Genomic DNA, 14,628 nt, shown 5'->3' with positions numbered 1-14,628 from the left:
TTGTTAAACCATAGATGAAGATTTCTTTTGGAAAAACAAACAAACATATGCACGCATTTTGGTACATGACTGGCCATGAGGGAAATATTATGTATGTGTGATGCAATGTTATGTATGAAGTTAAACAAACAAAAAAAATAACAAAACAAAACAATACACAACACAAAAACAGTCATCGAAATTCAGATTATCTTTAAATTTTAATTTTAAAACTTTGTCATTATCCAACAGGGAAGAGAAAAGGGTCTGTTAAACCAATAAACTTCATTTTATCATCACATCGCAGTCTGAAAAAAGCATCTCCACAAAGGAGAGTAACTCACTTCTTTCCAACCACAATTTGAATGCAAATATAAACAAAAGAACTAAAAACCCTTTAACTATCCTGTACCTTCTCTTCTACTTTGCCTTTGTAGGTAAAGACTTAAAAAAAAAAAAAAAAATCCAAACAAACAAAGCATATGAGAAACTTCCAAAAGTCACGTTCACAAATAAGATGGTGCAAAACAACAAAAAGGAAAAGCTTGTGGCACAGAACACACACATGATAACAGGAAATGATGACAGGATTCTGTATCAAACATGATTAAGGAAACGAGGCACAAAGTTCATAAGAGTTGAGCTCTCAGTTGGTTTTGGCAGCTGTGTTCGAGGAGAAGTAATTCCTTAGACAGATATTGAAGACAAAAAGAATTCACACATCCAAAATACACATAAAAAGAGACAAAAACACAACTAGACTCGAGAATAATTTCACTTCAGGGTTGAAAACATAAACGATGAGGACTGGGGTTTTCATGTCCAGGATAACACAGTCACCTGTGGCGCTGGAGTGTTAGTGTTCACTAAATGTGTGCGACTATGACTCTGTAAGTGTGCGAGGTCAATAACTCACTTGAGAATTAAAATTCCGTCGTCATTATTCAACCTTATGTAAGTCCAAGTACATCGATATTTTAAAGAAATCAAAGCTGGTCTCTTCCAGTTTATCTCCATTAACTTTCATTGTACGGAAAAGAGCAGCATGAACATTGCTCAAAGCTGCTTCTTTTGTGCTCTACAGAAAAAAAAAAAGAAAATCATGCAGGTTTGGGTTGAGTAAGTAATGACAGAATATTGTTTTTTGGGTGAACCATCCCTATAATTGAAGAAAGGTTTCTCTTGCACTGTTGCCTTTAAGTTAAGTGTATGAAAGTGTATGAAAATTCTAGAAAGTTTGACACAGCTATGACAACATGGCAAAATACCAAAGCCATTGTCCTTGCTAGCAAGATCCTTTTAACTTTGAATACAAATTAAGCTCAATGCTAATGGTAAATTGTGAGGTATAGCAAAATAGGCTGTGTTGTAGAAGCCTAGTTATGAATCACTAGGTCATGATATGTACTTTATGTGAAGAAACTACAGGCAAACAAATGACAGAACAAACATAGAGAAACAATAAAATAACAATAGCGTTTTTGTTTCCATACAGGGATCCGTTAGCCCCATCCGACCGGTTTTTATCTATATTTATGAGATGAAATATAAAAAAATACATGGATCAGACATTTCAATGTAACAGGTGCTATCTCTATCAGGGTTGTGTAAAAGATTATGCAAAACTTGGTATAAAATGTCATGCCATACAGTCATAAACATGTATTGCGTCTGAGCTATTAATTTTCAGACGAGTTTGGGGTCTACGGAGAGCCCTATCCTTCCCAAAACACTTCCAAGTCCATCATCCTGGCATTCCGCCCATGAATTCAATAAAAAGAACTAAATGGATAGCATTTCTAGTAAGAAATCAAATCTTAGCTATCACTCAGGCATGCTTCAATAAGTCACTATATTTTGGTTGATCCCATTTGAGGATCCTTTGTGACTCGTGAGTGGCTCACTCTTGGGTCATGTGATCAGAACAGAAAGGGGTGCTAAACATACACATCGCTGCCTCCTAGCCGAGCTAGTGCAGAGCTAGCGTGTGCGCGTTTGGGTTCACGCGATGCCCCAAATACTTCCAAAATGAACTAAGATGCTTTTACTAATGGGGATGTTAAAAAGGGATACAGAAAGTGATTAACAAGAAAGGGCCTGAAATGAAGAATTTATCACTAATACTTCTAGGCATGGCAGGCTGAATTAAAGGAAATACTGAAAAAAGGGAAAGAAAGGTGGCTGAGGGAGTAAAAGTGGAAGAAAGGGGCAGCAGGGGGCTTCTTCGTACAAACTGCTACCTTCTCCCTAATCCGCCTGGGCCATGCCTGAGGCACTTGATCAGATTTGAGTTCAAATGGAGCTTGCGGTGGGAGTTGTCAGTCTTTTCCCGATATAGACCCTGTATTAGAGATAGAGTGTGAGGTACAAGACAAAAGAAAGAGAAATTGAAAAAGTCAGACACTTTACATGTAGAATCTTACACTGTTGTCAAGCTACATACTCATCAGGGGTGTGTGAATTAAACACTAGGTGTGGTCTCATTTACACGTTTTTCTGCAAGGTCAAAATTGAGCAATTTCAATAGGAATCCGCGTTAGTCACATAAAATTGTCACGTTGACCTACAGAAAGCTGCTTGGTTTGAAAGTGACTTCAAGCAACAGTCTTCAAACAGGTGGTTGCCAGACCGCTCAAGGACCGTCTGATGCTTATCGCAAACGAAACTGCGAAAGTTTTCCAAAATCGGCAAGCTTCAATCTGATAGGCTGGTTATGTGCAACTTCCAGAAGTCAGGGTGCTTAGGTTTATTATTGGTCCACTGGGAAACAGAGTTGTACTTTCAAGATACTGGGCTATTTGGAGAAAAAAAAAAAAAGTTATGCATTTCTGAGTTCCGAGAACATAAATGACTGAGCCAAGTCGCATTTACGAGTGGGGAAGTTGAAATTCTAGGTGGTAAATTGGAAGGAGTGTGTTGATTTGAAACACTGTGGAAAAACACTTATCTATATAATATAATATCTATAGCGATGAGTGAGCGAAAAGCAAGTAGTGAATGAAGGATTTTACAAGCCATATTTCAGTCATTTTAAATATGTGATGCAAGAAACAGCTAAAAAGACAACAAGTGTTACGTTAATTACCTTCATGGTTTGCTTTATGTTTTGGAAAGATGTGTAATCTTTATCATTTTGTTTTTTTTCAAATGTAGTTATTTGGGTTTGTTGTTGTTTGTTGGAATAATTGTTATAAACTTCCATGTTATGAATGCGTAACATGTTGTAGTAACAAATGTTTTCTAGTAGGGCTGAACGATACATCGAATTTTCATCGTCATCGCGATATGAACTCGCGCGATGAACACATCGCAACAGACAGCCTGACACGATGAATAATGCCTGGTTCAGATTACAAGATTTTTGTGTCTGTTACGATAGTCACGGTGTCAGATTACACGATTTTGACTCCTAAAATCTTGTCGTGTCGTGGACAAGAAACATGTCAGACTACGTTGCTTTCCGACCAGTCATCGCGTGCCGTCACACGCACACATTCACTCGCAAACATTCACTCGCACGCACACACACACTCGCTCGCTCGCGCACACACACACACTCACTGCTCGCACTCTCGCTCACATACTCAACCCGTCGTGGAGGACCGTTAAAAAATTAAACATGCTAGTCTTTCTGTCGTGATGTCGTGAAGCATCGCAGACGCTACGTAGGTTGTCGCCCACATACGAGATGAAACGATCGAATCTTGCGTCCCGACGCCCGTTGTCGTTTACGAATCCCCACAACACCCTACGTCAAAAGGATCGTGCCAAAACCGCGCTAAAATCTTGTAATCTGAACCAGGCTGGTAATAAACGTTTGACCTAACATGCAAAGACCCTTTTAAAGCACTAAGACATGGGAACAGTATAGCTAAAATTCACATTTGAATATTTATCGTAAGTCATATGGTCATCGCAATATTAAACAATGTTATCGCACATAGCAGCTTTTCCTAATATCGTGCAGCTCTATTTTCTAGGTGCACTTGAAGGCAGCTTATGCTTGGCGTGAAGTGTGATTGTGTTTTAAGGTTTATCTACCCGAGACCCAGGACCAGGATGTGGGACAGAAGCAGCGAGGGGATAAACACTTTGAGGAACTCAGCAGAGAAGATGCCTCCTTTCTTCATGGCTCCTGTCTTCCTCATGCTGAGAGTCACTGAACGTCGCGGGTGCCGGAAATGAAACTCCCTGTCAGAAAGATAAAACCAACACATCATGAACAAAACAGCATCACACTGCTTCACCTCAGGATTACTACAGCGCACAACGTAATTGGCAATGGCCATAACTGAAATGACTATATTTGGGTCTTTAAAGGGTTAAGAAGCTTTGTTTGGACCAGAAAGCTGTCTATTTGGGCATAAAAATATGACTAGCTCACTAGGTTTTGACTGAAACCTTTGATTGTGACCTGTGAAAATATCTGTATGCCAGCAGGATTATTATAGTGAACTAAAACTAAAGCTAAAACCATTAAAAAAAAAAGTTTATTTTCATTACTTGAATTAAAATAATCATTAACTGAAATAAAATAAAGGATAAAAAAACTTGCTAAGCAAATTGCCAAGACAACATTTCTCAATTTACTTTAGTTTAATCTGCTGCACAACTAAAACTTGATGTGAAGGTTTAATTAAATTAAACTATACTATTAAATATTAATAAAAATATCAATGTATAAATATATAAATATAAAAATATACCAATGCCACTAAAATAATACTAGTCTTACTTGGGCGGAACATTCTCTGGTCTACTTGACCAGTCTGCCACCCGATCTGAATCCTTCATTAAGATGTCATCATCTCTGATCTTCTCCATGACGAACTCCTGAGGGACACGAACACACACACACACACACACAAATACAAAGACAGACAGGTAATGAAGATAAGAATACGTTCCATAAATTAGATGATCCACAATGTTCTCGAGAGGAAGTACCTGACTGTCTCTCCTCATGTCCACGTCGAAAATGATCTGCCCTTCATCCTGAGGACTGGGGGGTCGAGGAGGGCTGTGAGAGTGAGCAGTTCGGAGTATGTTAAGACATGGCTTACGTTTCATTCTGTTCCTTACACAAAGTTTTAGTGTGACTCTTTTATGATAATTTGTTGCAATTTCTGTCCTTTTATGGCAATCGGTTTCATAGTACGGAAAAGAGCAGCTTGGACATTTTGCTAAACATCTTTTGTGTTTCACAGAACAAAGATGGTCATACAGGTTTGGGAATGACAATTAATGTTGTTGTTTTGTGTGTGTGTGTATGTGTGTGTGTGTGAGAGAGAACCATTACTGTAGTGTGTAAGAGGAGTTAAGCCTGTGTAGCCTACAAATGAGAAAGAAACACAGTAGTCCTAGAGTAAACATCCTGGATCATATGATTCACAGAGTCTGAATGAGATAAGGGTTATTATGAGCGTATCCTATCAGTGTGAGATCAGTGTGACCAAGTGTAATTTCGTATGGATGTTTATAGCACTACTTTCTATCTATGAGGTCATTAAACTCAAGCTGTGAACTTTTGACATTCGCAGATGATATATGTGCACGTGGACTGTGTAAACAACATCTTAAAGGGATAGTTCACCCAAAAATTGAAATTTTAATGTTTGCTATAAATGACATCAATATGTTGTCTACCTGCCGCATGAGGAGTTACTGCGGCTGGATTCGTGCTGGGCATCCAGCAGGATTTTTTCCATGTCTCCATTGTGGATGGAAGACGATGAGGGAACGTGTTCCAGCCCCCCGACCATCCCATCATCCTCCTCTACTACCTGGTCTAGAGGGGGCGGCGCTGAGGCGCTGGAGGAAGAGAGAGATGCAGCGTTTCTGTTCATCTCCAGCTCTACCCATGACCCTAAAAAAGACAACACAAAAATATCACAACAATAAATATTTTTAATAAAATGTTTTCAGCTATGAGAATATATGTATGCACCAAATATCACAAAGCTTCATATTTTGGTTCATAATTAATTCCCCAAAATCATTCTTTTCTCAAAGAAAATGAAACCTGTTTTAGGGCCAATATGTTTTTTTTGTTTCATTGTAATATTGTGGAAATTTTTCATTGGTATCATGTATAGTATTCATGCATTAGTAGTTTTTCAAAGTTGAAATGTCTTTAACATGATCTTAAAAATGTGGCGCTCAAGGCAAAAGATACAGAACAAACAGAATGAAGTCGTGACGTAACAACCAAATGACAAAATATGTATAGATAAACTATTTTTTTTTAAAAGTGCTGTAGAAATACAAGGAAATGTCCTGAGGGATAGGGCTTTCATTTTTTAAATCAGTAAAAGTTATTTTTTCCTCAGCTATAGGAAAGATTTCACTGTGTTTATAGCACTGATTATTTGAATATTTGCTACTAAAATTATAATCAAACTCTGTAAAATCATGTAGTTGATCCCATGAAATTTTTTTTATTACTTCTAGTAATTTTCCTTAGATATAAATTTTAAAGGCATAAACATAGTAAGACTTTTATTCAGCAAGGACCCATTAAACTGATCAAAAGAGAGTACATATATAATGTTAGAAAATATTTAAATTTAAATTTTTCTTGAGCATCAAATCAGCTTATTAGATATTAGATTTCTAAAAGATCATGTGACACTGAAGACTGGAGTAATGATGCTGAGAATTCAGCTTCGGAACTAATTGAATTTTAAAATATTATATTGAAATAGAAAACAGACAGCTTATTTTTAAAAAAGTTTAAAAACATTATACTGTATTTTTAGTCAAATAAATGCAGAATTGTTGAGCATTAGAGACTTCAAAAACATGAAAAAAATCGTACCAACCCCAAACAGTAGTACATCTGCTTAAAGGCACAGTATGTAAGTTTCACCGCTAGAGGTCGCTTATACAAAACAATAACAAAGGTGTAGCTTGATGATGTCATGAATGAGCGTGGAATCATGGGAGTTGTCGTCTTCACCTTCACAGCTGATGGAAATCAATCCGACGGGACTCAGGAACTAATCATTTTCATGGATGAGCTACTGTATTAAAGTTTTATTAACGTTACTGTGGTATGAAGCAGGGCGGAAATGACAGCTTGGGAGATTTTACGTTGCTGTTTTTATTATGCTTATATGCCGCAGTCGGCTCAGTGGCTATTATGAGATACTTAGCTAGCTAGATCAATATTAGAATATCATATTAAAGCTACAATATGTAAGATTTTTGTTATAAAATATCCAAAAATCACTTGCACAGTGTGATATATTTCCTGCAGTTGTGTACTTACAATATTTCAAAAGTTCCCAAAGATTTTTAATTTTAGAGAAATTCCACTTTTAAATAATGGCTCGTCCCTGGTCATTGTCGCCTGTCAATGACGTAATATCCGCATTATCCCTGGTTTCCGCTCGTACTGCTATAGTAACCATGGCGACAGACGTGGACAACTGCGTTATGTCTGGCGGGACGGTCACGCTGTTGTTGCTTCGTTCAAACATTATGAACCATGGCAAGCAGACTTTGGGACGAAAGGAGAACTAAAATGAGGATCAATATCAGCGTGGCGTTTTCGAAATGCAGAGAGCTCCACGTCATCGACTAACTTCGACTTGTCCATGACGCGCAAATGTAGAGGTGAGCAAATGTACATAAAACTAATCAATGTTATATAGCTCAACATGATGAAATGTTAGAATATGATCAGTATGTTATTCTAATGTTGATCTAGCTTACTGCTAGTCTCATACAGATAAACTAACACATAGAATAACATTATAACTTTCAACACACTCAATGCAGTTTAGTGTGATAGTGTAGACCAAGTGAAACAGCACTGCGTTACCTCACAAGTTTCATTTGGCTAATAAACTGACCTGTGAGTAGTAATTCAGCACTTGCGAGTAGTTCGGTAGAATGAAATGTCCTTATTCCTTTATATCCGCGGGACTATCGTGTGGCGCTCATATCTGTCTCTCATTAGCAATCGAGCCCTGCTTCATACCAGTCTTGTTAAAAACATCAATGTATTTACTCATCTATAAACATTATTAGATCCTTCGGCATGACGGCAAGTTTCATCATTCCGCTTATGCGTCATCAACATACGCCTTAGTGATTGTAAGAGGTTAGCGACCCCTAGCGGCGAAAAAAATTAAATATTGTAGCTTTAATAACAGCTGGATGACTTGTGTTGCAAAATGGCATGCAATTTATTTTAAACATTGTTGGAAACATTTAGGAACATTTAAGTCACCAAACTATATAACATTGTTCTGGTGATTTTTGGATATTTGAATCCAAAAATCTTACATATTGTGCCTTTAAAATTAATTTTGTTAGTATGTAGATGTCCTCAAAGCTTGGACTACCAGATAAAAACTGAAAATTATTGACATACATTGATTTTTAAAAATGTAATACAGTACAAAAATGCTGTATTATAATAATGAGAATCAACAATGACATCAACTACAAAAGCAAAACGTCTGGTAAAGACAATTTGATAAGCAAAATATACTTGGTTAAATAAAATAATAAATAATAAAATAAATTAAGTCGCAATGCAAAAAACAAATAAATAGATTAAAAAAAATTTTTTTTACTTCTTAATTTTGGGGAGAAGTGACCTAGAAATGACACTGTATCCACTGTATCCACTGTATCCACCATTCAATGAGGCACTGAGACAGTGGGATCTCCCTGTAAGTCGTTGGTGGTATGACTTAACTTCTATTTACTGTGTGGTGAAAGGGCAGTAAATGCCTCCGTCTGCGGCTCATTACGAGCCCACTGATGTATATTTCACACCTGACCTCACCGCCACATACTGTACATGAGTCTGAGCAGGAACTCACTTCTCAGAAGACCTGATAAACCAGAACACACAGACTCCTTTAAAGCATGAGACAGGGATGAGGACGGAAAGTTTTCTGTGTTCCCCTTTCCCCCACATCTGCTGTGCTGTCTCATCAGAAACCTCTGTGTAATCGCACAGTGATTCCTCTGTTTACCACTGGCTTAACACACCACTCCTGTTCACTGCTGACCAACCAGGATGAGCTAAGTATAAATTGAATGCCTAGCAAGCCAAAGCCCCACTTCCAAGAAACAAAAAGAGGAAGACAAAGAAGGTCCACATGATTTCCATGGGTTGAGCAAACATGGATCATGTGACATGGTTCCTGCATTGACTTAACTCAACTCCATCTTCCCATCGATGGTGAAACTCGACCGACCTTTGTCTCAATCCACTGACACAAACAGTGTTGCTATGGCAGCAGGCAGGCTGAACATTCTGGCCTGTGGTGGAACATGTTGCTTTGGCTGTCATCGGGAAACAGACATAGATCAAAAGATCAGATCTATGATAGTATTACAGAGGCTTATGCTCGCTCATTTATGAAATGCTAAAGCATCAGGGCTGCAAAGTGATAGATGTGTGGCCATGTTACACAAAAATCTGTGGTAAGATGTCTAAATCTTACAAAAAATACAAATTACAAAATAAATTATTGCTATTTTGCAAAAAGTAAAGTAATTTTTGTATTATGTGATTAGAATTAAGCACATTTTACCCCAAATACTCATTATTGTTATCATTTATATTTTTTTGCATTATTGTAATGTTGTTGTTGTTAATTCTTGTTATTCTTAATGATGATTCATATTAGATTTTCATTAAAATATTACATTATTATTGTATGCTGGGTGAATATATATAGATACATACACAAGCCTTTTATGCTTACCAAAGCTGCATTTATTTAATCAAAAATCAGTGTCACATGATCCTTCAGAAATTATTCTAATATGCTGATTTGCTGCTTAAGTAATATTTCTTATTATTATCAATGTTGAAAACAGTTGTGCTGCTTAATATTTTTTGGGCAAACCATGATACATGTTTTTCAGAATTATTTAGTTTGAAAGAACAGCATTAATTTGAAATAGAAATCTTTTGTTATTATAAATGTCTTTACTGTCACTTTTGATCAATCCAATGCACCCTTGCAGAATAAAACTATTAATTTCTTTTTAAAAAATCTTACTGACTCGAACTTATACATGAACTTTATGTATAAAATTGATTCATTAATCACAGTTACATTGTCACCAGTGTTGGGGAAATTTACTTTTAAAAGTAATGCGTTACAATATTGCGTTACTCCCTAAAAAAGTAACTAATTGTGTTACTTCCTTACTTTTTATGGAAAGTAATGTGTTACTTTTGCATAACTTTTTCTCACCTGGGCAGGGCCTGCTTGTTTGTTTTTTAATAACAAAATAGTTATATTTTTGGCAAATGTAAAGGCCCTCTCACCAAAAGTGAAATGCAAGGAAATGCAACGCCTGTACAGTAGAGGGCGCAGCTCAAACAAACTCTCAGCTGTGCTGCCCTTCTGGATTGCAGAAGAATAGGACGCAGGAGAAATTCAACACGCTTACGTTAGCAAAAATAAAAAAATAAATAAAAAAATAATTATTTAAAGTCATTTTTGCTTATTCATAAGGTTGAATTGGATCATCGAAGGTCAGCAAGAAAGACATTGGTTAATAATAAAGTGAGATTAAATACATAAAGTATATTTGCATTATTTTAAATATTTAATTATTGTAGGTTTGCGTAATATTCTGAGTTTGCATTCCACTGCTTTTATTCATTTTTATGAATACTGAATATGTTTTTGTAAATGTAAATGTAATTTAGTAAATGCCTGCTCACATTTAGTCTAGAACTACAGTCTCCATCATGTTTACACACGACGCCTCTGCACTTACTTCCAATTTCTCTCAACATGCAGACAGGAGAGCTGTCACTCAATAAATGGGAAAACAAAGTAACTTGCATAACTTATTTGAAAAAGTAACAGATTTTTTGTTTTTAAATTTAAAAGTAATGCATTACTTTACTCATTACTTGAAAAAGTAATCTGATTACATAACTTGTTACTTCTGCATTACCACCAACACTGATTGTCCCCAATAATATCAATACCTCTGTCAAATAGATTTTATCCAACTTATGAGGATTTTTTTTTTTTTTTTCGCCATTTAATATTTGACTACTTTTGTTTATTCAGAACAAACACAGAACATTATCAACAACTTATAATTTAAACAAGGTTAAAACACAATTTACACATAAAAAGATGTATTATTATTATAGTCTCTTTTGACTTTTTGGAAGAAATATGACCCGTACATGTTCTTGACAGGGTTTAAGAGATTAATTTATTACTCTTTACACCTCCTCCAGCTGGCAGTCATCAAGTCTAGTACACAGCCAGACTGATCCAAATTATCAAACCAACACTGTTTGCAAAACGCTGAGCCATCTGTTACATACACCAAAAAATCTGGCATACACCAAAAAATCTAAGATGTCACTTTCCCAGAAGAATCTGCCCGATTCACTAGTTTTCAGCACTAGTGCATTTGAAAGCTGCGGTCATCACAGAAGTAAATCTGGCTCATTTGTGGAAAACCAAGCGTTTTATGATAATGGGATTGTGATGATGATAGTTTCAAAATGTAGGGAATGAAAAACTAAAATGCCACAGAATTCATTGAGAGAATTGACCTTAATGCATGCAGGGTTTGAAAAGGAAGTGTGAAAAGCCCCTTTATGTATAAAAAATTGCAAAATGAATATGAATACAGGATATAAATATTTTTTAAATTCAATATGTGATGCTAGTGGATGTTGTTTTAGGCCAAAACAGCCACAATGTTAATTTCATTTCATTTCAACTATTTTCCACATTATCTTTTACATTAAGAAATAACTAAAATGTTAAATGATGATTATTTGTAGCCTATTATTTATTTGTAGCCAACAGATCTCCATGCAGTAATGACACGATTACCTAGCCTACTTTACGTGCACTAGCCTACTTCACGATCTCAAAATATCATGACTCATTCTCCTAACTAACCCTCCCAATTCTATTTCTTGACTTTCTTTCTGCCACTTTCCACACATTAACACAGTCTGGACCACATTCGCTGCTGCTTGAATAGAATTACGAATACTACTATGGTGAAAGCTTAGCTCATGAATATTAATTAAGTCCTGCTCACACTGCTTTGAAGCTTCCCTACACAGTTCGGTCACGTAGCTTAATCAATATTCATTTCCAGTAAGTTATTGGCCGGTTTACTAACGTTCACATTCTAGCGTCTGACTCTCAGCCAATCAGTAAGGCTTACTGGATCGGTGCGTGATTAATATTCATGACGCAAGCCTTCTCCATAGTAGAGTGTATTGTCGTCCTGAAGTAGGGTCACAGTCACACAGCTGTGAGGAGGACTAGTGATTTGGTCATGACAGCGCGCACGTAGCCCACTCAACATTACATTTAGTATCAGTAACCTACATTATTTGGCAGTTGAAGTATACTTCCCAATATCCGTGGTCTGAATATTTAGACAGCGAGATTTAGCAGTCTGCACTTTGCATTTCAGAAAGCATACCAGGAATTTTAACAAGATTTATTAGTCTCTTAGGAGTCTCTCTAATCTTTTAGGAATTTCCACTAATGTTGCGACCAATTTTTTTTTAAATATTTTGTCTCTCCATACGAATGAACTGATAGGGTCTTTAAATAGTAGCATGACAAATGTTTTTGGGGCAAATCCATACAGTGTATGATAATGAACTCTTTGTTTGTCTGGATCTAGACGTTAATGGGTATTTTATCGGCTTCAAGTTCTTTTTAACAGCATTTCACATGGTTTTCCGTTTACTAAGTGAATTAAATACTACTTAAGTTAAATCAAAGTGGTCAGAGGCCAATTACTAGACCAGTTTGTTTGCAACCTCACATATTTCAAACAAAGACCTTATTCGCTCCCACATGTCAAGCGTTAGTTGTCAAACAAATATGAATAAAATACTAGAGCACTGTCTCATTATCACGCCAGAGAAACACATATGTTACATATTGAATTAAACGAATAAAATGAGGTTTCAAGCATCCACAATCTCCATTTTCGAATTGATCTAGTTCGCCTTGTTGACATCGGCTTTGGCCAGCCTACTGAAAACGTATAGTCAAACTACTGGTTTAGACTAAAGTCAATCACGTTTTAAGGCCCGCCTCAACACATAAACTCAACGGCCATTGGACAGAACGCTTATCAATTAATGTGACGCACTAGTTGCACAAAAATGTTGACTGGAACTAAAAAAAAGCAGGTTTTACATTAAGCAAAATAAGTAAAAGTATCAAAAGAAACTAATACAGACACGTCAAAGGCTTCTTTAACAAAGTTGATAGATGTCAGAACAATACAGCGAGGTGCTCCGGCAGTACATACCGTTTAATCCAGGCTCCCCGTTGTTGTTGTCTGCTGGAGCAGCAGCGTCGGACATCATCGTGCTGTGTGTGTGTAGGGCGGCTTGCATAAGACTGACAGCAGCACAGCACGAACACACTCTGCGCGCTCACGCGTGACGGAGCCTGACAGCAGGTCGGAAGATCTGCGGAGCGGATCCTTTTAGATTCGTTAATAACAGTTTTCTGTGGCTGATGCTGATCCCAGAACAGTGCTGGGAGTGCAGATTTCCTGTAGCGCTAAAGTGACGCAAACGGGTGCATATCTAATAACAAAGACACTAACATTACGTAATGGAGTCAGGGGACTGCTTATTTATAAAACGCACGTGAATTATGGACACAGCTTGTCAATAAACTGAAATGCCACATGGCAAGCCCATTTAACATTTTCTTAAAACCAGTAGGCCTATTTGTTGTTACTGGTAGTGTTTAATTAGCAAGATCACCCAATAATTGCAACTTATCTTATTCAATATCACTAGGCCATTTTCATACTCCCCAGTCCCCACCCCTACCAATACAGTAACAAATATCAACTTTTAGCCACTGAAATCTGATATCTGTGTATCAGATATCAGCTGTGTATTCCAATTGTTGCTAATAAATATTTACTAGCTATCAGTGTTAGTTAATAACTATTCAACTCTTCAAATTGCTATCTACTCCAGATTCACACTACCCATTTATAGACAATATAGCAGTATTTAAGTGGACTAAATTATTCACCAGAGAAAAGTCGTTTCACCAGCAGTTTGAGAGAACATTTTGAAGATAAATTTATACCTATAAAAACCTACCTAGATCAAGTAATCTGCATTTACAAAATAGATAGGCGATTTTTTCATCTCATTTCTTACTATTACAATTTTTGTAAATTTTTAATTGAACTTTAAACTTGCCGTTCTGACCATTCATTACTTATGACAATTACCAACAGTTTTAGTTTATTTAGAGATTTTAGAGAAATACTAGAGATAATACTTATGTAGAGATACTAATACTTGTACTATAGCCTATGTAATCGGTTCTACTCGACCCGCTCTGAGCAGGATTCAAACCCGGGATCTCTCCGGCGTAGGAGGTTGGCGCACTAACAAGGACCCTAAAGACCGCAGACGCTACAGTCAGCCTTGAGGCCAGGGGAGTGAGGTTTACACGCACGGGTCTTACTAGCTTACGTCCATTACACTCACCCCATCCGGTTCATGGCACCAAATGCAAACAGTCTTACTTGACCCGCTTCAAACGGGATTCAAATAAGGGTCTCTGGCATGCTAACAAGGACTCTAAAGGCCGCAGTCGTTAGCGCATATCAGGTGGTTTACAC

At 36.9% G+C, this 14,628-nt stretch overlaps 1 protein-coding gene across 1 annotated transcript; it reads right to left on the bottom strand.

The window, feature by feature from the left end:
- Nucleotides 1–181: 181 nt before the first annotated feature.
- On the bottom strand, nucleotides 182–13,653 carry bnip3lb (BCL2 interacting protein 3 like b). The gene is made up of 6 exons (XM_081353578.1): nucleotides 13,282–13,653; nucleotides 5,626–5,845; nucleotides 4,927–4,999; nucleotides 4,715–4,812; nucleotides 4,021–4,170; nucleotides 182–2,320 (listed from the first exon to the last, which is right to left on the bottom strand). Exons 1-6 carry the CDS (start codon nucleotides 13,367–13,369, stop codon nucleotides 2,272–2,274), a joined length of 678 nt encoding a protein of 225 aa, XP_081209704.1. The 5' UTR covers nucleotides 13,370–13,653; the 3' UTR covers nucleotides 182–2,271.
- Between the last annotated feature and the right edge of the window lie 975 nt (nucleotides 13,654–14,628).

The sequence above is a fragment of the Scardinius erythrophthalmus genome (assembly GCF_964197995.2).
Source record: "Scardinius erythrophthalmus genome assembly, chromosome: 23".
NCBI lineage: Eukaryota > Metazoa > Chordata > Actinopteri > Cypriniformes > Leuciscidae > Scardinius > Scardinius erythrophthalmus.
Note: the sequence above shows the minus strand (reverse complement) of the source record. Positions and strands in the feature narration are given on the sequence as shown.

Bases quoted from the DNA above. Each gene is read 5' to 3' on its own strand.
- bnip3lb (XM_081353578.1), bottom strand. From the start codon at position 13,369: ATGCAAGCCGCCCTACACACACACAGCACGATGATGTCCGACGCTGCT. The intron at 5,846-13,281 runs GTATGTACTGCC...TGTCTTTTTTAG, and splicing joins CGGGGAGCCTGGATTAAACG to GGTCATGGGTAGAGCTGGAG. The intron at 2,321-4,020 runs GTAGATAAACCT...TCTCTAATACAG, and splicing joins ATCCTGGTCCTGGGTCTCGG to GGTCTATATCGGGAAAAGAC.